The sequence below is a fragment of the Alternaria hordeiaustralica genome, assembly GCF_023758085.1.
Source record: "Alternaria hordeiaustralica strain BMP 2776 chromosome Unknown scaffold_7, whole genome shotgun sequence".
Taxonomy (NCBI): Eukaryota; Fungi; Ascomycota; class Dothideomycetes; order Pleosporales; family Pleosporaceae; genus Alternaria; species Alternaria hordeiaustralica.
In genome coordinates, this window is record NW_026056779.1 from 1,028,475 (window position 1) to 1,048,454 (window position 19,980).

Sequence of the window (19,980 nt, forward strand, 5' to 3'; positions counted from 1 at the left end):
GTGGGAGTCGGCTCTCTGCCGGGTCCGATCCGATCGCGCTTGCGTGGCAGAAGCGGGTATTGCGAGAGTGAATTTTGCTGCGGCGTTGTCTGGTAGTTCGCTGAATTGGTGTACACGTTCTCTTGCGCGAGCCGTTGGAGAGAGTACAAAAAGCAAGAGGGATGTGTGCGGGTGTCGTGACGTGGATGAACGTCAAAGTGCGAAGGGCGTTCTCGATCAATGGGAGCCCCGCGGTAGCTGACTACTTGGTATTAGCGACCGTAAACCCCAGGCCGCATTTACGCCGAGCCTCACCCCACGTGCGGTTGGACTTGCAAACGAGTTGCGTTCAACTTCGAGATCTTGAATGTAAAGGCAGTTGTGAGTAACTGCTTGGACCGAGAACGCTGAACGTTGATGAAGCGATGAGTCTCTCATGACCGCTCTCACCGTCAGCACACAGTACTCCTTCTTACGACAGCTGAACACTGACTGTTTGTAATCAAGACGTTCAAATTGCCGACAGCCAATCGTGTTTGAGCGTCTTTGTCCGAGACTGGACCGGCGATCTAGGTGGATCCCAGATTTGGAAGACGGCACTTTCCATGCGGCATTTACATGCTATCTTCGGCAAGAAACAAGTAATCAATCCTCACTCGAGTCTTGCGAATAAGGTAAAATGTTCCTAGCCATAGTACAGGTGTATGCGACCGCAGGAGTGCGTATGGCTGTCAGCGAGATGCAGTCTTGGATTGATATTGCAGGCTCGTTGGGGACAGCTTCACGTATATCAATGTTGGTAATACTATATGGTCATCTATGACGGACCAGCACCACAGTACCTAGGTAGGTCTGGAGTCTACCTAGGAAGGGGAACTATCATTATGCCTAGCCACACAAGGACCAAAGTCAAAGACACCAGATCGAAAGTGTTCAAATCCAAGCGCTTCGGGGCGATTCGTGGCTTGAGAGCACATGTCTGTCGCTACGTGGTACCTCCAAGGCTGAGTGCGATGGCCAGGTGCCCAGGTGGGGAGGCCATGTCACGTGGTGTTCCACGTTCCTCCTCGACGCGTCGCGACTCCACTATCGATAACATCGTCCGATCAACAACGCCCAGCAACCCCTCCATGTAGACCAAAAGCGCATCGACGTGATGGCTACCGCCCCCGACTACAAGAACATCCCCCACTCCCACCGGCTGCCCGTAAACCACCGCGAAGTCCAGCGAACCTTCACCAAGCTCTCCCGCCAGTCCCTCGTATCGCTCGCGCTGCAATGGCTCAGCAAGAAGAACCGCGACTTCTGCAAGCCATATCTCCTCGGCGATCGGATACAGGACGAGGATGAGGAGGAGATATACGAGCCGGCGCAAAGCTATGAGGTGCTCCAGGAGACGTACAAGCAGCTTGCCGCGCGCAAAGGTGGCAGGAGGGAGGTGCTCGACCGCATACTCGAGGGAGACTGGCGACACGGCATATCTATGTACCAGCTGGCAACGGCCGAGATCCAGTACCTCCTCGACCATCCAAATGCCTTGCGCTGGACAGCCAAGCGTCTTACCAAAATACCGAATGCGCGATCGCCAGTAACGGACATGGAAGTCACGAACGATTCAGACCACCTCCCACGCTTTCAGGCGCAAACCTTCATGTCCAATCTCGCAAGAGAATTGACGCCACTGATGAAGGCGCATTACCTGATGACACGCATAAAAACATCGCCCATGACCATCCTACGCGTCTTCATACACGATTCGCCCTACAGCAACGAGGCATCGCTGACCGTAGAGTCCAGTAGCACGGACAGTGCGAAAGCCGTATTCTTCGTCTGGCCAAATGGCTCGCCTTTTGTATATTCGTCTCTAGCAACGCTCACCGGCCAGGTCGTCGGAGATGAGGGGCGGCATCTGAGGGACATCGTGCAACAAGCAATACCGAAAGCCTTCTCGAGACCTTCTGCGCGTTACCAATTGACAAGCACAAACTTTACTACCAAGTCACTCGATGCGCTGCTCACGTACCGCGGTCCCGGCAAGAGCAATGCAGCAGCAGGTGGTTGGAGCATCTTTCAGGATCATAGTTTCAGCCAGAATGCACTAGATTTCATTACCACACAAAAAGGCGACGGACAAGAGAAGAGTGCAGGCGAAAAAGGCAGTGCCGCCGGTGGACCCAAGACTGGGCCAGGCAGACCTAAGCGACCACTGGACGGCAAAGAGTCTTCAGAGGCCAAACGTAGAAAAGAGATAGCTGCTGGCCGGTTCGGTAGCTCGGCGCAGCCCGACGATGGCCAAGGCCTTGAACGAGTCGAAGTTCGCATTGATGACCCATTTCCGTCTCCCGTCAAAGGCAGCACTGCGACGCAAGTAGACGGTGACACATCGAACCTCGATGCCCAAAGTTCCCACCAGGGACGACGTGGTCGTCCTTCCCTTCTCGACAGAACCGCGGAAGATATTGAGGAAATACGAGGTGAAGAAGGCTGGGTACCAAATGTGCGAGTCACTTTTCAAGGAACGCATGTTTTCGCTGGCATCAGACAATTGGTTGAAGAGGGCATTGTAGATGGTGAGAAGATGCCAGGTTGGATGACTGGCGAAGCAGGTGTCACAATAGGTTCGGTCAAGGACGGGCGCATTCGGAGCAAGGGAGGTGTCCCAGGTGTATGAACTGGTGCTTGAATTACAATGCGCGGCGCTGGCAGGTGTTTCTGATATCCATATACCCATTACGATGATGCGGCGTATGGCGTTGTTCTTACACTACGATACAAGTTATGATATTGTGCTTCTGTAGAAAAAGCTTAGCTTCGAACGTTAAACTTCCAACCTTGGACGGACTGAAGCTGCGTTTCGGCTTGCACGCGAACCCATTTCCCGTCAGATGCAGCTTCTACTCTTGTTTTTCTATGCTCAAAATTCTTTAGTGCCTCATGGTCCTTCCAAGTCCACAAAGTAGCTTTAGCTGCAAGCTCTTTCCTTGTCTCCTTCTGCACGTCATCCTCCATGCATCCTGACGCGCGTCCGAACCTGATATTGACTGCGGATAGCACATCGTTGGCGACTCGAGAAGTGCTCAACTTTTCGGGGCTTCTTATTAGAAGTTGATTCTTGCGCTCTAGGTACATCAGCGCTCAGTCCTTGCAGTTATCGACATTCGTCGATGACATCTGTCATCGAAGACGACAGCTTCTTTTTGGCTACGGCGCGGAACACCGGCAACGTATTCAATTCCTGACGAACTCATTGAGCATTTCAATCCAGCTAGTGTCCACTTTGAGGGCCCTTCAACGTCGTGTGGCTTGACCGACTCTTGCGGCTCAACTCTCCAGGCCGCAAGGCCGAAACTAGTTGAATTCTTCACGAGCCACAGCTTGAAAGCCACAGCTAGATCTCTAAGTGGCTAGCCGGAAAGATCGGAGTCTCGCCCAGCCGTGGCTAGTAAAAACGATGTCATGCTGCAGGAGCATGCATTCGCGGCCTTGCATAATGTGTTGCTACTGAACCGGGGATTGGGTGTGGCTTGCTGTGGCTAGAGCACGGTCTCTTTGCGTGCCGATACAGCCGTAAGGCTGACCGTTACGCGCAAGGGTTAGAGGTCATGTGTTCTCGTATTTGGCGTAGGATAGCGTTTAACCGAACGAGACTGAGAACACTGCAGGATAAAGTGGGTTATTAGCGTTGGATGAAGCTTATGGTTGGGCCAAGATAGACGTTTGTGCCGAGCCGACTTCCCCTACGTCGAGCCCGTGACTCCACCCAAGAGGCTTGGGAGCGGGAATAAGTCTTGACTGCATTTTGAGGTGAAGGACGTAGTCTTGGCGTGCTCTGAGAGAAAGCATATATACTCGAGTGATACCCCTAGCATACACTGCCACAATCGATGGGAACACCACCTACGAGCATCAGTTCCAAACCAATAGCCTCAACATCAAAGTCAGACAAGATTCGAGACTATCAAACACACTCCACTATCAACCAAGATCCCAACGTCATCACCTTTACCACTCAGTCCCCGACCATCCTGCCGATGACTGACTACAACAACCAACGCATCGACGCACAAGACTTGACTTCAAGGCTTGCCTCGTTCGAGAACAAATCCAACAACAACAACTCCACCACCAAAACCAATGGAGATACCGCCTCCGATTCAGTTCTGTCCCAGCGACGTCCCCGATCCACCTCTATTGACAGCGGCATCATGCCCCGTTTCACCAAGTCAGCAACAACGTCCACAACGGGCACCAATGACTCTCAGTACTCGCAGTACTCTGGTCTCCGCGTCATGCATGCTGAGCCCAGCTCCAAGACGCACGCTGAAAGTGTCGGCGTCGCGCCAGGCGAGTTCAGCAAGCCGCGCGTTCACAAGCGCAGCCGCAGGAACACCCAAAGCAGCGTTGGTAGCGGCAGGAGTGCGAAGAGCGAGGAAGCCAAGGAGTTCAAGTACTATGGCCGACACAGCAACCAGTGGCTCTTCAACGACTTTAGCGTCACTGACGCTGTTTCAAAGGGCTTCAAGAGGGTCTTCAGCAACAATGGTAGCAAGGATTGGTACGAGGACAGGAACCGTTAGATGTGGCACTCAGAGAGAGACTGCTTCGAGCAAAGGGACTGGACACTCGTTTCGTCATGTCGAGGGAGGTCAAGAGGTGTGTTTGGAGGAGGACACATATATCGTACACCAATACAATCACTTACATCACCAGGATCATCCCGTCTTGTCAGCGTGTAATTTGCTAACATGAGGGCTCTTCCATGGCCATGTCCCCACTAACTTCAGCGGTGAGGGTAACCTCATACGCAGTCGATGATGCATACTCACACAAGAACGACCCATGAGGAATCTCTTTGAAGAGGCAACATTGTGAATCACAAATGTGTAAAGACCATGCCATCAAGAACAACAAGGTAAAGATTTGTAGAATGCAACATTACATCAGACTTCATAATAATCATAAGGCGATCCGATTACACTAAACCAGGGACGATCTCGTGAGATCAGGTATCATTCGCAAAGAAACGCCGCCGCTATGGAGAAAGGGCTCATGTCATGCCCCCCAGAACGCCAATACACCAGAAAAACGCCTCCATGTCTACATTGCACTCTGCACTTATCCCTAAAGCATCATACTTTTCCGTCGACTAGCGGCGCGTTCGGCTCTCAGCGTGCTCGTCTCCCTCTCTCTATCCCGTACTTTTGCGTCCTCCACACCATCGACCTTCGTCCCGAGGTCGTTCGTGCTGACATTGGCTGGTAAGCTTCCTACAGTGGGAGGCTTCTTGTCTTTTACTGTCGTTCGAGCACTCGACGTACTCCTAGCAATACCATTAGTACTGTTGCTTCTCGCTAAGCTCGTACTACTACTACTTTTCACATTTCCGCTGCCAGTGCGCTTATGCAAAGAAGGGAGCGCGCCCTCAGTCTTCTCCCTTTCAGCTCTGCGCTCGTCCGACACCGATGACGAGGAAGATGTAGGCATAGCGGAGTGTCGCCGTGCGCTTCTCGCTGTTTTGGCAAGTTCGTTGACGCGGGCACGTGGGTTGGACCCAGTGTCAGCAGGCGACGAGTCCGTGAAGTCGAATACAGCCAAAGTGTCCTTCTCTGGTGGTGCTTGTCTCACAGCTATCGTATCTTTGCTTGAGAGGGCAAGATCTGCAGATTTGGCGGTGAGAGGCTCCGACACTGGTCCTGCAGTTGAAGTAGCCACTCTTCTCTTAGCAGTGCTAGTCTCGGTAATGAGCGCGGATATGGCTTTCGAGGTCGTTGATCGTTCTTCTGGCTCAGCCATTGACGCGGGCGATGCTTTGGAATCTTGGTTCCGGTCAAGCTTCTGTCTCAACGGGCTTCCAGCTTCAGCTTCTTCCTCACCCCTCGGTTGAGTGACTGCCGATACCGGCTTCCACGCGATTTCGCCATCGGCGTCCCGTTTGACCAATGTAGAAGGTACATTCTGAGTATCTACACTGGCCCTGCGATCGATCACCGCGTCGACCAGCTTGGCGTCTGGACGCCGCATCTTCACATTGAGACTGGGCTCTTTGTAACTGACTTGGGGACGGGCTCGTCTACCCGGTCGTCCGGCTTGACCGGTCTGATCTACTGAGTTGAGATCCCCTGGTGGTGGTGTATCCTTGTTGTCTGGTCGTTGTGTCGACGGCTCTGTAGATGGTGGAGAGAAGGTCTCTTCCACGGCGGGTGTTTTCGGGGGTAGAGAGTCAAGCACAATCTCAGCAGTAGGCACAGGTTCAGGCATTGGGAGAAGCGGGAGTTCTGACGTCGTGTTGCGCGTGATATTCAATCGAGGGCGGCTGCGAGCCTTAGGTGCTGGCTTGTCTGGCTTATCTGGTTTGTCTTGACCTGAAGAACGTTGCTTCTTTGGCGACAAGACTGGATCGGTATTGACGGGTTCTACCAAGTCAGATTTGTACACATTATTGCTTTGGGGGTACTTACTAGCTGAAAGGACGGGAGGGCGTTCTAGTGCAGAAGGTCTAGAGTCATCATTTGACGCCTCCACGTCCGAAGCACCTGGGGCATTCCGGCGGCTGAACCTGAAAGCATCACTCTTGGCTTGGTTCACTTCCTCATCCTCTTGAACGCTGAACTTCCGCTTGGCCCCAGTGCGCAGAGGCTTCGCGACTGGCTCTTCAGACTCTTCCGGTGATTCGAAGAGAGATACACGACGTATGTTGAGCTTGGGCCCGCTCTCGCGTCGCTTCTTACGCGTCTCGAGGTTCACCGATAGTGCAGGTTCACCGTCGTCTGCAGCTTCTTCTCGCTGTTCTTCTATCGCGGGGCTGGGGTCGAAACCGATGGGGTCTTCGTCTTCGAATCGGGCAACTGGCGGAGGGCCAATGTCTGGGGATTGACTGTCTGGGTCTTCTAAGGTCTGCTGAAGCTCGTCCGCACTACAAGAAGTTAGCTTCATGCGCGTCTGTACGTGTCGCTGCTTGGAACGCGATCCAGACGTACCCCATTGTCCTGCGAGGATAGTACTTGTCTTCCGTGATAGTAGGCAGCATGGCGTTCTCAACCTCCTGTAGACCCAGTCCACTCCTCCATTGCCGCTCTTCTCCGCTCTTCCTCTTCGCAGTCATCTGGCTTTTCCGTCTTCCTCTGTCTTTCCCACTCCCACTTCTTGTTTGCGATAGGCCAGCTACCAGGCTGCTGAGCTCTGATAGCTTGGCTTCAAGCTGTGTTTTGACAACATCAAATTGGTCGAGTACCGGACGCGACTCAATCGTGTTATGGAGATTCAAGACTTGCTCGCGCAATGCCAAATTCTCGGCAAGAAGTCGCGAGCAGTCGGTTTCGAGGCTGCGGATGCGGATAGATTGGATCGAATTCGTCTTTGCGAGTTCGCGGTTTTGCCTCAAAAAGCGTCGTTTGAGGGCTTCGATGGATTCCGCCGACGGCTGGGGTGCAATCGGCGGCTCGTTGAGACGCGCCATATGCGCAGATAGGTATGTCGAGATTAATTATAGTGTTGTAGACGGTCGCGCAGTTGTCGTGGCGTTGCTACTCTAGGGCGTCGGTAGGTGTTCCTTCTGTGTTCGTCATTGCATGTTTACATAGCAACAAAGCTAAGTTCAGACGGGTTAGCGCCAAGAGCGCGTCCACGTGACGAGAGGGGCACCAACGCGTTCACCAATGCAGCAGCGCAGCATTTGATATGGTGATAGCATACGCATCTCACAAGACGAAAAAACGGATAAACTCAACATATCAGTTTTCAGGTGCTCATCCAGGCCAGGCTTCCCTCCTGTTGACGCATCTACACAAGCAAAACCACCTGCCAACTATTTCCGATCTCGACTTCGTCAACCACAAACCTGACTACGTCAACTACAGTCGATCGATCGAGAAATATGTCGAACTTCACACGGCCTCTTCCCTCACATCTCCGCAACCAGTCCATGGGCGGGTCTCAGCAACAATCCCCTGTGTTGCTTGCGCGCATTGCAGAAAAGAAAGCCGAATTAGCCAACTTGAAGGACCTGCAAGCGCTAAGCGGAGGGCTTGCAGACCAGATGCAGATGCTCGCTGACAAGCTATCGACATTGTCAGATGGAACAGAAGGTATGTCAGGCGTTGCACGCAGAAAGCTGGATCTACAGATCCTCCAGCCGGCACAATAGGAACATCATACTAATATTGCGGTTGATCAGCGGTCGCCGCAGTGCTATCAAACTGGCATAATGTGCTAAGAGCTATAAACATGGCGTCAAGTATGTTCTCCATTCTCACAAATCCCGCAAGCACTAATCCGAAAAAGCAAAACTTCCGAAACCGAAAGACGAGGATGAGACGGAAAAGAAGGCAGAAGATGGGCCACCACTGCCCCAGACGCTTGTCCGCATTCCTACACAACACGCTCCTGCGGTGATAGAACAGGCGAATGCAGCTACTGCAGAGGACTGAGCGGTCCTGACACGTGGGTTAACACCTGATTGAGTTTTCGCGCTGCTGGAAACTCTACGAGTAAGGGCGGACGACAAGGGCGATAATCGACGCGTGATCGGCTGAACGCGCATGTCTTCGTACTTTGATCCGCAGGACATAGCGAGTAAAGACGTCTTGCCATGAGAGATACATGCAGCGGGGCCCAACGTCTTCTGCGATTGGTTTCACACCTGCAGAACAGCGTGTACATGGAAGAACGGTGAAGATTGTACCAACCAGAGACAAGGAGGATGAGAAGGCGTTTAGTAGGAATTGAGGCTCTCAGCCTCGCATGTGCAATTCTAATGCTACAAGATAATGCTCAGTTGCATCTAATGTCTCACGTCCAGCCACAAAAGGCGACGTTTTGCGGACTATCCAAGTCCTTTCCCAGCGCTATGCAATGACGCAGTCCAAACCATGATGTGCCTCATGGACACCCGTAACTCCAAGCAATGAAAATCGTTTTCAAGTCGTACTGACCAACCCCCAGTGGGCACCGGAAATTTACCAGCTAGAGCGCAGCTTACTTCTTCTGCTTCGGCATCTTCTCGTAGGCATTTGGGCTTGGCTTCCTCCGTTGGCGCTTGTGCTTTTGCGGGGTACTAGAGCCCTCGCCGTGATCGTGGACGTCCTCACAATCGTCGTGAGCATGTTGATGTGGCCGTCTGCCGCGCGCTCCACCCATCCGCCCAGCAGGCCTTGCCGTGCTGTTGTCGGGCTCGGAGTCGGAATCTGAGTCTGACGATGAGTCTGAGGAGTCGTCGTCAGAAGACTCGTCAGCGGCGCGGGGTTTGTGGTAGATGCAGCAAACTTCAGATTTGTTAGCCCCTGCCATAACAGCATCGCGCGAAGCAGATCACCGTACCTTTGGAAGATTTCTTGCCCATGCCTTCGTTGTCGACCACGTCTTCGGCCCATTGAATGTGTCGGCGTTCTGATGGCTCTGCGCGCAGACGAAGCACACCGGAAGGTGCTGACAGACGCAATACGGGCTGAGGTCGAACCTCCATCGTTCGGCTCCCAGAGCTTGGTGTGGCACTCCTGGGAGATAGCGTGTGCGGGGCGGCCATATTGGTGAAGTGCGACATGTTGCTGGTGCGGCTTGTGTAGGGAGATCGGACCCTTAAGAAGTTGGGGTGGCAGTGGGGCGTAGCTACGCAGCGCAGGGACCAAAGGGAATCGCGAGCTGCAGGGCTGGGGATGGGCCCTTATCGAGATCCAACGTCAGAGCTTGGGCGGAGTGGTGGTGAATGTAATCAAAGAAAGTAGCAAGAGGGTGTGAGGGGTGAGCAGCGAGTCGGTAACAGGTCAATGTCGTGTTGCATGTACGTCTTCGTTGTTCGATGGTGATTTGTCTCGTGAGAGGAGAATGGCCAATGCGTCATAGTCAATCGGTACTTCCTCGGTGAAACCCGCTCCTGGCCAGCCACGTTCTGTCCCCACGATCGCTTCTGTCGGCTTCCATCGCTAATGCTGTGTGGCCGCATACTTGCAAGCCCACGTCGTGCGGCGTGACCCAGGTCACGCTGCATATATACTGCTGCACGGCTCGCTGTGCTATATTTTCTTTTTCGTCATGAGGGACCCTCCACTACCCGTCCGCGGACATCATCGTTGGTGCTAGCAAGAGCATGCGGTTTGACTCGCGAGGAAGCCCACCTCTTTCGAACATCCGGCAGTTGTGTATACCACATCCACGAGCCTGCACAGATCAGTTGTTACGTTGGAGCTCCTTCTGACGGCTTTAAAGGTTCTGCGAACACGATCTTAGCCGTGTACGGATGAGCAGGAAGTAATTGCGTTGCACTTCGCGAGACGGAGTTTGCCCGTGTAATCAACATCACAAAGCTATTGCATCACCAAAGCATGCATAACATCAGCTCGAGGATACATGCTAAGGTGTTACAGTCATGACATACTAGAAACCCGGATGCAACCGAATTGGCTTTCGCTATATCTTCAAACAGAGTCGCTCCCAATATCCAGCGGACATTGGCTCAATTTCCAGGCATCTCACAACTTCTACGCAGACGCTATACAATCGATCACAGTCCCCGCTGGACTTCTGCCGAACATGGGCGCCTACGATATGACCCAATCAAAGTTTCGACAAAGAAGAGAATGTCCGGCAGCGTATGAAGCCGATATATCCCCTTCGAAGCACTCAATACCAACGCCACCGACTTCTACTCATTAAATCAAGAACGGCGTGACAACATAAACATCTACACCGTCGGGAATAATGAAATCTTGGCTCTCAAACCAGCCCGTCATTAATGCGTGCAAAAGTTATTCTCTGGCATTCCAATCATTCCGTACCATATAAGCTCACGCCTCCCGATTCGGATCTTTGCAAGCGCGTGGTTATCGAAGCGATCGAAGGCTTCTTTCACAGGCAAACGTCTTTCATTGAATCAATACTTGCATGGATCTCAGAAGACATACGGCCGAATCAATCGAATAAAAAATGAACCTGGTATCCCCAGATCCATTGGGATTGTGTAAACCCGACCTCTGTCTACCTTAGTCTGCAGAAGATCCCATGACATCGCGTTTTGAGGATTACTGGAAGCTGGCCCACCGGCACTGATTGCATTTCGAGGTGCCGGTGTACGTCCGTTTGTTTCGAACCGCAATGGGCATGGAACTCCCAACGACAGTAGTTGTTGATCGTCCATATGCCCAAAAGTCGGAAAACAAGCAACGAGATATTCCACCAGGAATACGTAGATCCCAAAACGCATGGAAAGGTGAAGGTCGCCCGCCACGAAGTCTAAGATGTGACACTTGTCGTACAACCCACTTTCTGGCGCTTAGAGGTACAGTTCACACCACTGTCGATCGATCCATGATTCAAGATTCGCAAAGAGTCGTTCTCGATGCGTGCGTGCGCGACGAGGATATACCCTTTCACTAACAAGTAGACTCAAAACTGAAAGTTAACGATGAATTACTCAAGTGCACTGTCGTCCAACATGACATCACATGGAGTAATCTCCCGACAACAAAGCCGTACACGCGAGGCTGTAGCAAAGGCCTAGACATTATGCCGGTAACCATGCGCTCATCAAACACCAGAAGCCGATTTTGATGGCGATTCCGATGGCGAAAGACGGGTAATCTCCCTAGTGATGAAGGGGTCTTGTAGGGCGAGGCTCGTGGCGGTGAGGCAGATTTGGCTGTTCCTTCGTGCCTCAACAGTCTTCGTACAAAAAGCGATGCACGACTGCAACCCCATTCTGCGCATTCAATGCCTATGAGTTTCACAAAGCTGCGATGAGTTTCACATGTCAAAAGGGGAGCAGAACAAATATGACGGGTGAAGGGCACAATCTCGATAAATGACGGTTGTTAAGCGGAAGCGGGCTCGGGGGAGCCTGCATGCAGAACGCAAGGCCGTCGCAGGTCGTGCACAACCAACGCTCGGCCGCTGCGGGATCGGGAAATGAAGACAGCGTGGAGCGGGTTTGTTCTGGACCAGTTTGAGCTCCACAGCTTCGGAAAGGGGGAGGATTGTGTTTTTGCGGGTCCTGGGCGACCAGAGGACGAGAGTGGCTATGCAGCGAAAAAAGATCGCTGAGCTGTTGTGCTTCGGGGAACGTAGTACGATACTGCAGCGTGGAGATACGGGCGTTCGCGTGTACATAGTATGGTTCAGGGGCCCAGGGCGCTTCTGAGCGGTCGTATGGCCTGGAGCTCACAACGGGAGCCCTGGTCGACAATCTGTTGTTGAAGAAGAACCGACGAATGACGGAAGTTCACGAAAGGGTTCCTGCAGTAGCGACGCCCATTGCGGCTAGCGGGGCCGCACGGGCGCGATCCAAAATAAACGGTGCGGCCTAGCTGCCTCCTGAAGCTGCAGGCCAGTAGGGGTTTCGGGTGCAGCTGACGGGTGGATGTGCAGCTGGGAAAATACGACGATAGCTCTATCGATTGCGTGCAGAGAGACACGATAGCAGTGAAGACGTCGGGACGCAGCGGGCGGTGGGTGAGGGCGTGAATGCAATCAGCGGCCCGGCTCAAGGTCAAACGTGTGGCTGCGCCTAGGGACGAACGCGGGCCCTTCACTCTCTGCTTCGGCGTAACAGGCCTGACCCGTGCAAGGCTTGAGACAGCCGCCCAATCAGGAGGCCTGTCAGCCAGAACCGGAGATCAGGCTCCTGTGCGGCGCCTCATCTACCCTTCGCGCCCATCCGTCTTCTTTCCTTCAACTCACCTCTCCGTGGGCCTGTCGCTCTTTTTGCAACCACCACCAGCACCCTTCGCAGCTCTATCGTATCTTACCCCAGTCATTCTTTTTTGGGCCGAAGTTTGTTTGCTTGTGTTGCTGTCACCTTGGCTATTGCCGTCCGCTCACTCCTCGACTACCCCGGAACGAGTTTCGCATATACTATTCTGCCAGCTAGCTGTCACGACTGAGTTACGACTTCACGTTGTTAATACCTGCATCGTAGCGTCACGTCGACAATACCAAGGACGAGCTTCCCCGGACCCATTACTAGCTCTATCGATTGCGACCTCACATGCGACATCGGTCTTAGAGCCATGCCGCACTCACATCACCAACACATGCACCATGTGCACCGCGACATCCACGTTGGCTCTCCCAGCAGTGCAAGCCAGACGATCCAACTAGCTGAACGAGCCTCACGTGTACTGGTGGCCCGCGCCAGCGCAACATGTACCAACGACAGCGATCCTGGCTGCACCAAGCCAACCCAAGTACCAACCATTGCTATTGCACTGGCTATCATGTGAGTTGGCTGTCTGTTCAGCTTTGAATGCGCTAACGGCATGTAGTGTACCTGTCGTCGGTGTAACGATCGTGCTATTCTTTTTACATCGCAGGAACAAGAGGAAGCTCGCAGAGGAAGACTCCAAAGACAAGTACAAGTCTCACGACTGGGGCATGGAGGGTGTCGCCAAGGCCGGAAAGAAGGGAGGTCCTGAGATGAGCGTGTCAGAGAAGGAAATCCCTGGAGGCCACGACCGAGGTCTCTCGATCGAGACTGGAAGCCCGTACATTCTGCCCGTCGGCCTGCATGGCTCTCGGGAGTCGTTCCACTCGTTATCGCGTTCGCAGCACGATCCTCACGACCCCTACGGCCCCGTAGCCTATCTGAAGGACGACCAGAGCATCCGCAGCGCAAGCCGCGGCCCCTATGGAAACGACGCCAGATCTATGTACACCACTTCAAGCGCAGGAACAAGGAAGGAAGGTCTTCAGGCTGGCCTTCTTCAGAATGCACAGAGGATGTCGACCTCGCACCCCATTCGCGGCGAGTCTCTGTCCCCTGACAGTTCGCGATCCCCAGACAGCAAGTTCCCTGAGGCGGGTATTCCTCTCAGTCCTTTAAACCCACGGTTTGAAGAAAAGTCGTCTCCCATCTCGCCTCCGTCAGCCACCTCGCCTTCAGATGAGCCCACCACCCAATACGCCGCCTTCAAGCCCACCGATGTTCCCACCATCTCCATTCCTGAGCCTGGTGTCACCGAGAAGCAAGTCAGCAAGTCACCCGTCCAGACCACCAACGACATCCCCACATTGCCACGCGTTAAGTCCCAAGCTGTTGTGTTAGAGAACACCAACACGCACAGCATCATCAGCACTTCGAGCTACGGCGATGGTTTCCAAATCACACCGCCGTCTCCCAAGGAAAGCGAGGGACCCAAGATTGTTGCACCTAAGCCTCGCTACTCGACTGGTCCCCAGAACGTTGGTCTTGGAGTCGACGATTTCGCCCCCAGCTCTAACCGTCTGTCCATGAGCCTCCGTCCCATGCCTTCCGATGACCCTCAGGAGAACCCCGAGGAGCGCGCCAACCGTATCCGATCTTTCTACAAGGAATACTTCGACGACTCGAAGCCTGAGCCTGCTGGCGGCCATCAATACACCGATTACGTTGAAGACTACGGCTCGGAGTACCAAGACGGCACTGTCTTTGACCCTCGCACCGGTGCCTTCGTTGTCGCTCAGCCGAACGCTCCGTTCGCTGAGCCCATCACTCGTCGTGCCATGACTCCTCCCCCGCGTGCTCCTCCCCGGTTCCGAAGCAACACTGCCACTGGTCCTCGTGGCCCGCACATGTCAAACGGCTCCATGGCTTCCTCACAATATCCACCTCCGCGTGGCATGTCTTCAATGAGCGGACGCTTGCCTCCGCCAATGAAGAAGCCGCTGCCTCCTCCATCCGCTTTGTCCTCTCTCCCAACACCCGCTAAGCTTACCGAGAGCTCCATGGTTTTCGACGCCGCCGACTTTGCACCGCCAGTCTCGTTCCGCGAGAGGCAAAACGGCGTACGACCTGACAGCCCTCTTGGAACTCCCAGGCCATACAGCCCGGCCGTACGACCACACACACCCCTCGTCGGATCCTACGACGAACTGCCAGCGCTACCCAGTCCCTACTTGATGCGCAAGTCGGGTACCTTCACTGCGCTCGATTTCGCACCACCTGCTCGTATACGTGACCCTGCCGGTGGCGGTGCCTCAGATGCTGGCTCAATCCGATCAAATCACTCTGGCATCTCGGCAGTTGGCCGATTTGCTGTTCGCAGCGGAGCCAACCGTGTCAGCAGGATACCAAGGGACGTTCTGGGTACCAAGGATGACTTCATGGTGCAATTAAAACCCAGGATGAACATGGTAGAGGGCGCCTAAACTAGTCGCGACTTCCTCAGCACACATCTTTGACGACAGACATCCTGCTCGCTGGCTGAGCTTTCCGCACACTCGACCGAACATTAAAAGCTCATTATGTCAACTCGTTCTCTGTACACTGCTTTTTAGCGGCCTTGATGATTTCCTTGGTATCGTGGCATAGACACAGCGCGCGTTGGCTACTCTCCATCTTCACATCACAGCAACAACCTGTACAGACGGTCCGTCTAGTACGCTTTCCTATTTTTCTCCATCGCGGTTGTGCAACGAATGACCGGCAGATTACTCGTTTCTAGGGCGGTTTAGCGATGGGCTGGCGTTTACCAATGTCTAATTTTTATTCTTCTGCGTTGCTGCGACATGGCGAAGTTGAGATGTGGAGGGCAGCTTGGTGGTTTGGAGACCGTGGAGGCTTGAGTGATTGTGGAACATCTAGCAGAGCACATAGAGGAATGGAAAGAAAAAACATTACTTCAAGTGCATCGTACTGGCCACGCGTGATGTTGTGCATCAGACGTAACTAGTGATGCTAGCCGCCCGAACACGAGTTTGTCTAGTAAGGAGCCTCAACGTCGAGCCATGCAATAGTGTGGATTCGCGATGCCCCCTCTGCTGTCTGGCCACGCAGATCCGAAGCCTAGCGCAATTTCGCATCCTTCCGCATCCGCCTGCGCCATCATCGAGAGAATTATCCACGTATGTAGATCATCGACGCCGCTCCTCTATTACCCGCGAAAATCTCACTCTTACATACATTGTCCTCCATTTTATCCACACCATAGTAGAGCATGCACAGCCACACAGTAGCCAACTCCACCCCCAAAGATCACCAGTAAACAGTGCCCAGCGCGACGTCATGACCAGCCACGCACGCGCGTACCGGCCAGACCTTGCTCATAGCAAACGTGCGCCACGCCGGTGCTTCAGTCGCGCGCAATGATTTGCCCTCTGGTGTCTTAGGCGCGTGGCCTAGTGCCGATGAGTGTCGTTGGTGAGAAGGGCGCCGCGTCGCCAGCGCCTTCTTGCGGTGTCTAGTTTTGCTGTTAGGGGTCCTGTACGTCATAGCTCGCGATCTTCGACCAGGCTCCATAAAATACACGACTGCTGCTGCTGCACGCGCGTAGGAGATTGCGTTGCCCCGGATTCAAGGCATTCTTGGCCTGGACATTCAATCGACGAAACGTTTCGGATCTTCGCTCTCTACGTCGTTCGTCTGAGACCCGGTCATTGCTTGTTCACTTTCTTCTCTCACAATCCTCCGCTGCAGCACGCCTTGCTTCTTCTCCCTGTCAACGCCTGGAAATCCCCGAATCGTCCATCATGGGCATCTTCTCGCGCCGCCGCAAGTCGGACGACACCGCCGTCACGCAAACCGCCCCAGACCTCAGCAAAGAACAAATCAAGCGCGCAACTCGCACGCGCAAGATATGGGCGCTCATCACATCCTTCTTCCTCTTCATCACACTCATCTTCCTGATCCTTGTCAACATCTCTGGTGTACGCAACAAGGCCGTTATTAAGGATTGGTACTTCATTCGCCTCGACCTGAGCCACATCGTGCCTGCCAGCGTACCGAATTTCGCTCTTATCAACACTATCGCGCAAACGCTCGGACTGCATGATTTCTATCAAGTTGGGCTATGGGGTTTCTGCGAGGGATACGCGGGTGAGGGCGTCACTTTCTGCAGTGAGCCAAAGACGCTATACTGGTTCAACCCTGTGCAAATCCTGCGTAATGAGCTTCTTTCCGGGGCTTCGAGTAAGTTGCTTCACGTCCCGATTCTTAGATATCGTGCATTGGAAACAGAGTAACTAACATGCATGTCTACAGTCAACCTTCCCGCCGACATCAACGACATTCTCGACCTTATCCATCTCGTCTCCAACTGGATGTTCGGTCTCTTCCTGACCGCAACAGTCTTGTCTTTCGTCCTCATCTTCGTCATGCCCATCTCCATCTACACGCGCTGGCTCACCCTAGTCGTCGCAATCCTCGCCTTCCTCAACGCCCTCTTCGTAACGGTCGCCTCTGTCATCGCAACCGTCATGTTCATCATTTTCCGCAACACTATCGGTGGTGTGGCTGAGCTAAACATATCGGCAGAGATAGGCACCACCCTCTTCGCCTTCATGTGGGTGGCAAGTGCTTTCGCCATATTTGCCTGGCTTGTACAGATGGGACTTTGCTGCTGCTGCGCCTCAAGGAGAGATGTCAAGAAGGGCAAGAAGAGAGGAAACGAGAAGGCGTACCACATGGACGCTGCCGGCACAGAGGTAGGCGGCATCAGGGACACCGACATGGTCGCCGGCGAAGCGAACGAGAAGCCACAAAAGAAGAAGTACCAGTTCTGGAAGCGTGGTTAGGAACCTCTTCCATCAACTTCAAACCTCTTCGAGCACATCACACGCATAGACATCGACTCGGACATTGAAGTCCTAGAAGCTAGCCCATGACACGCCTAGTGCTGGCTACGCAAAAAGAGAAATTTGGAATCTGTAACTTTCAGCGAGCGCGGCGTTGGTTTGGCATCTTTGGTACAGTTCGGCACAGTACAGCGCAGCGTTGGACTTTTGCATTCGACACGACATGACATTGATCACGGACATATTCCTTCACCCATACATACAACCTAATGATATCGTTATTACAACTAGAAGACTGATCATGCATTCCTGGATGGGTATCTTAATCATGACCGTCCCGTGACCTAACTCCAAAACTCGCAGCATATCTGTGTTCAATTTGCTTTCCCCTGTGCAGCACCCTTGTTCATTTTTTCCAACGTATCCATGTCGATGATTCTCAACTCCGTCCTCGCCCACAGGATGATCATGCATATCACGCCCGGCAAGAAGCCTCCTCCCACCATAAGCCCTTCACCCCAGCCACGCCCTTGCCAGACCTCATACAACGCCAATAGCCCACACACGGCCCTGTTGATTGGCACAATAGAATCCGCTATCTTATCCGCTGCCTCTTCCGAGATGTACGGTACAGGCCGCCTGACACTCTTCTCAGTCGGTTGTTCCCATGACGGTGTCTTGTTGTAAATTCCATATCCACCCAGAGGTTTCTTAGCCTGCCCCTTCCCTTTCGATGGTTGTTGGAGTGTTGAGGGTGTGACGTCCACACCATCGATTGGCTCCATCTGCGTCGGCGGTAACGGCAGGAAATATAACGTATACGCTGTTGCTAGCAGACTCGCGATAGAGACTAGACTGGTCGGGAGAGTGGATATGGCGAAAAGCCGCGGGATGTAAAGGAGCGTGGGGAGTAAGGGTAGTGCGAGGAGGAAGAGCGTATATGTGTGCGTCGTAGATGTGTCGTGTGTGCTGAGGGTTTGGAGGAGGGCTGCGCGGTCTGTGTAGTTCTGTCAGCACGGCGGGGATTGGGCATGGAGGAGAGCGAAGGGTACCTTGTTCGTCCATGCCCGCTTCTACGGTATCTTCATCGTCGGATTCTGACGGGTACTTGAACGTCTTGCGCAAGCGTTGCGCTGCCACTGTCTCGGCTTCCTTGAGCTTCTCCATCTTTTTCTGTGTCTTTCGCGCGAGTTGGTACGAGATTTGAAGGATTCGAGGGGTTGACTGTATGTTGTGGAGGGAACGGTCAGACGGGATTATGTGTTAATAGAGGCCGGGTGATTGAAAGGTGGCCTTTCGTGGCTACCTGCGCGCGTGCGGCAAGGCAACCGGGTTGTTGGACTGTTTGGGTCGGCGGAACGGATGACGACGTTTGTGGGGGAGATCTGGACCTGGACCCTGGGATTAGCGCGCTGGACCTGCATGCATCATCTTTGACTGTATTACTCGACTTTGCAACCATGATAGTAATGTCTTTAATTCTCTACCTACATTATAAGAATCTTCGGCTTGAGCAATTTCCCATCCAGTATAGGCGGCTCAACCTTTTGCTACCTCTCGAGATCTTCTCCACCAACGAAATGCGGTCTCACGTGCTTCCGACGAGGCCTAGCTGGCGCCTGATTGATCCAGATATCGCGTCCCATACAGCAACAGCAATTGCAAAAACTACCAGCGATTTTTGGGACTGCAGCCTGGGGCTTCGCACAGAAGCTGAACTATAAATTGGTCTAATCTCTTGTCCTGTTGAGAGCTTTATCTTCTCCATCCCCATCTTTTGGATTTTACTTATCTTCACAAAAGAATATCTGTTGCTGCTCCTACGTAACGCGACCCGCCTATCTCCCTTCAGTTTCTCCAGCCCTAATCCACGCTTCTTGCGTAGAAACATCCCACCTCCTCAACCACCTCGAAGCACAACATGCCTCTGGAACTCCAACGCTTGCCGAGCACACGAGAGCTAAGATGCATCGCTAATCTGAACCATCTAGACGACACCCTGAGTATGCTGAGCGACGCATCTAGCGACGGGAACGCTAATTGCCGTTTAAGGACCAAACCCACTCTACCAAGCAGACACGTCACCAAGAACTGTTCGGTCGATGCGAATCCCTCACATGATACAAGCTGTCCTTTCTTTGATATTCTCCCGCGTGAGATAAGAAATGAGATCTATCGTCACGCACTTGGGAGTTCATGCGACGCTTTCATGGTTGGTAAAGCTCATCTCAGAGTAACATACCAGGGCCAGAAGGGTTTTATTCGAGATACATACAAAGGCCAGATAATTTGGATGTGCACGAGCAAGCAAATGTACCGGGAGGCTACCGAGCAGTTTTACCATCTGGCTCGCTTCAACATGGACATGGATACTCGCTACGATGTACTGCACGCCCAAGGTCTCATGCAAACGCATCGCAAACGCAGGCATCCTACAATCTCCCGTGCGAGATTTCTAACGGCAATGAACCTGAAGATGGAGGGCGTGTATCAAGAAGAAGGTTCGCTGATGACTCTGCAGTTCAG

The 19,980-nt window shown here is 53.2% G+C and overlaps 8 protein-coding genes across 8 annotated transcripts; 5 read left to right on the forward strand and 3 right to left on the reverse strand.

Moving 5' to 3' along the window:
- Positions 1–1,135: 1,135 nt before the first annotated feature.
- Positions 1,136–2,650, forward strand: J4E84_004760 (uncharacterized protein; the record flags this gene model as incomplete). Its single annotated transcript, XM_049387363.1, has 1 exon — positions 1,136–2,650. The coding sequence occupies one exon, from the start codon at positions 1,136–1,138 to the stop codon at positions 2,648–2,650; it is 1,515 nt and encodes a 504-aa protein (XP_049245136.1).
- A 1,213-nt stretch (positions 2,651–3,863) lies between these two features.
- On the forward strand, positions 3,864–4,556 carry J4E84_004761 (uncharacterized protein; the record flags this gene model as incomplete). The annotated part of the gene is made up of 1 exon (XM_049387364.1): positions 3,864–4,556. The coding sequence occupies one exon, from the start codon at positions 3,864–3,866 to the stop codon at positions 4,554–4,556; it is 693 nt and encodes a 230-aa protein (XP_049245137.1).
- Positions 4,557–5,100: 544 nt separating this feature from the next.
- On the reverse strand, positions 5,101–7,435 carry J4E84_004762 (uncharacterized protein; the record flags this gene model as incomplete). The annotated part of the gene is made up of 3 exons (XM_049387365.1): positions 5,101–6,392; positions 6,438–6,892; positions 6,957–7,435. 3 exons carry the CDS (start codon positions 7,433–7,435, stop codon positions 5,101–5,103), a joined length of 2,226 nt encoding a protein of 741 aa, XP_049245138.1.
- A 465-nt stretch (positions 7,436–7,900) lies between these two features.
- On the forward strand, positions 7,901–8,405 carry J4E84_004763 (uncharacterized protein; the record flags this gene model as incomplete). The annotated part of the gene is made up of 3 exons (XM_049387366.1): positions 7,901–8,063; positions 8,153–8,212; positions 8,260–8,405. 3 exons carry the CDS (start codon positions 7,901–7,903, stop codon positions 8,403–8,405), a joined length of 369 nt encoding a protein of 122 aa, XP_049245139.1.
- A 547-nt stretch (positions 8,406–8,952) lies between these two features.
- J4E84_004764 (uncharacterized protein) lies at positions 8,953–9,517 on the reverse strand (the record flags this gene model as incomplete). The annotated part of the gene is made up of 2 exons (XM_049387367.1): positions 8,953–9,239; positions 9,295–9,517. The coding sequence occupies 2 exons, from the start codon at positions 9,515–9,517 to the stop codon at positions 8,953–8,955; spliced, it is 510 nt and encodes a 169-aa protein (XP_049245140.1).
- A 3,481-nt stretch (positions 9,518–12,998) lies between these two features.
- On the forward strand, positions 12,999–15,090 carry J4E84_004765 (uncharacterized protein; the record flags this gene model as incomplete). Its single annotated transcript, XM_049387368.1, has 2 exons — positions 12,999–13,183; positions 13,230–15,090. The coding sequence occupies 2 exons, from the start codon at positions 12,999–13,001 to the stop codon at positions 15,088–15,090; spliced, it is 2,046 nt and encodes a 681-aa protein (XP_049245141.1).
- Positions 15,091–16,410: 1,320 nt separating this feature from the next.
- On the forward strand, positions 16,411–17,454 carry J4E84_004766 (uncharacterized protein; the record flags this gene model as incomplete). Its single annotated transcript, XM_049387369.1, has 2 exons — positions 16,411–16,849; positions 16,922–17,454. 2 exons carry the CDS (start codon positions 16,411–16,413, stop codon positions 17,452–17,454), a joined length of 972 nt encoding a protein of 323 aa, XP_049245142.1.
- Positions 17,455–17,828: 374 nt separating this feature from the next.
- J4E84_004767 (uncharacterized protein) lies at positions 17,829–18,621 on the reverse strand (the record flags this gene model as incomplete). The annotated part of the gene is made up of 2 exons (XM_049387370.1): positions 17,829–18,451; positions 18,507–18,621. 2 exons carry the CDS (start codon positions 18,619–18,621, stop codon positions 17,829–17,831), a joined length of 738 nt encoding a protein of 245 aa, XP_049245143.1.
- Between the last annotated feature and the right edge of the window lie 1,359 nt (positions 18,622–19,980).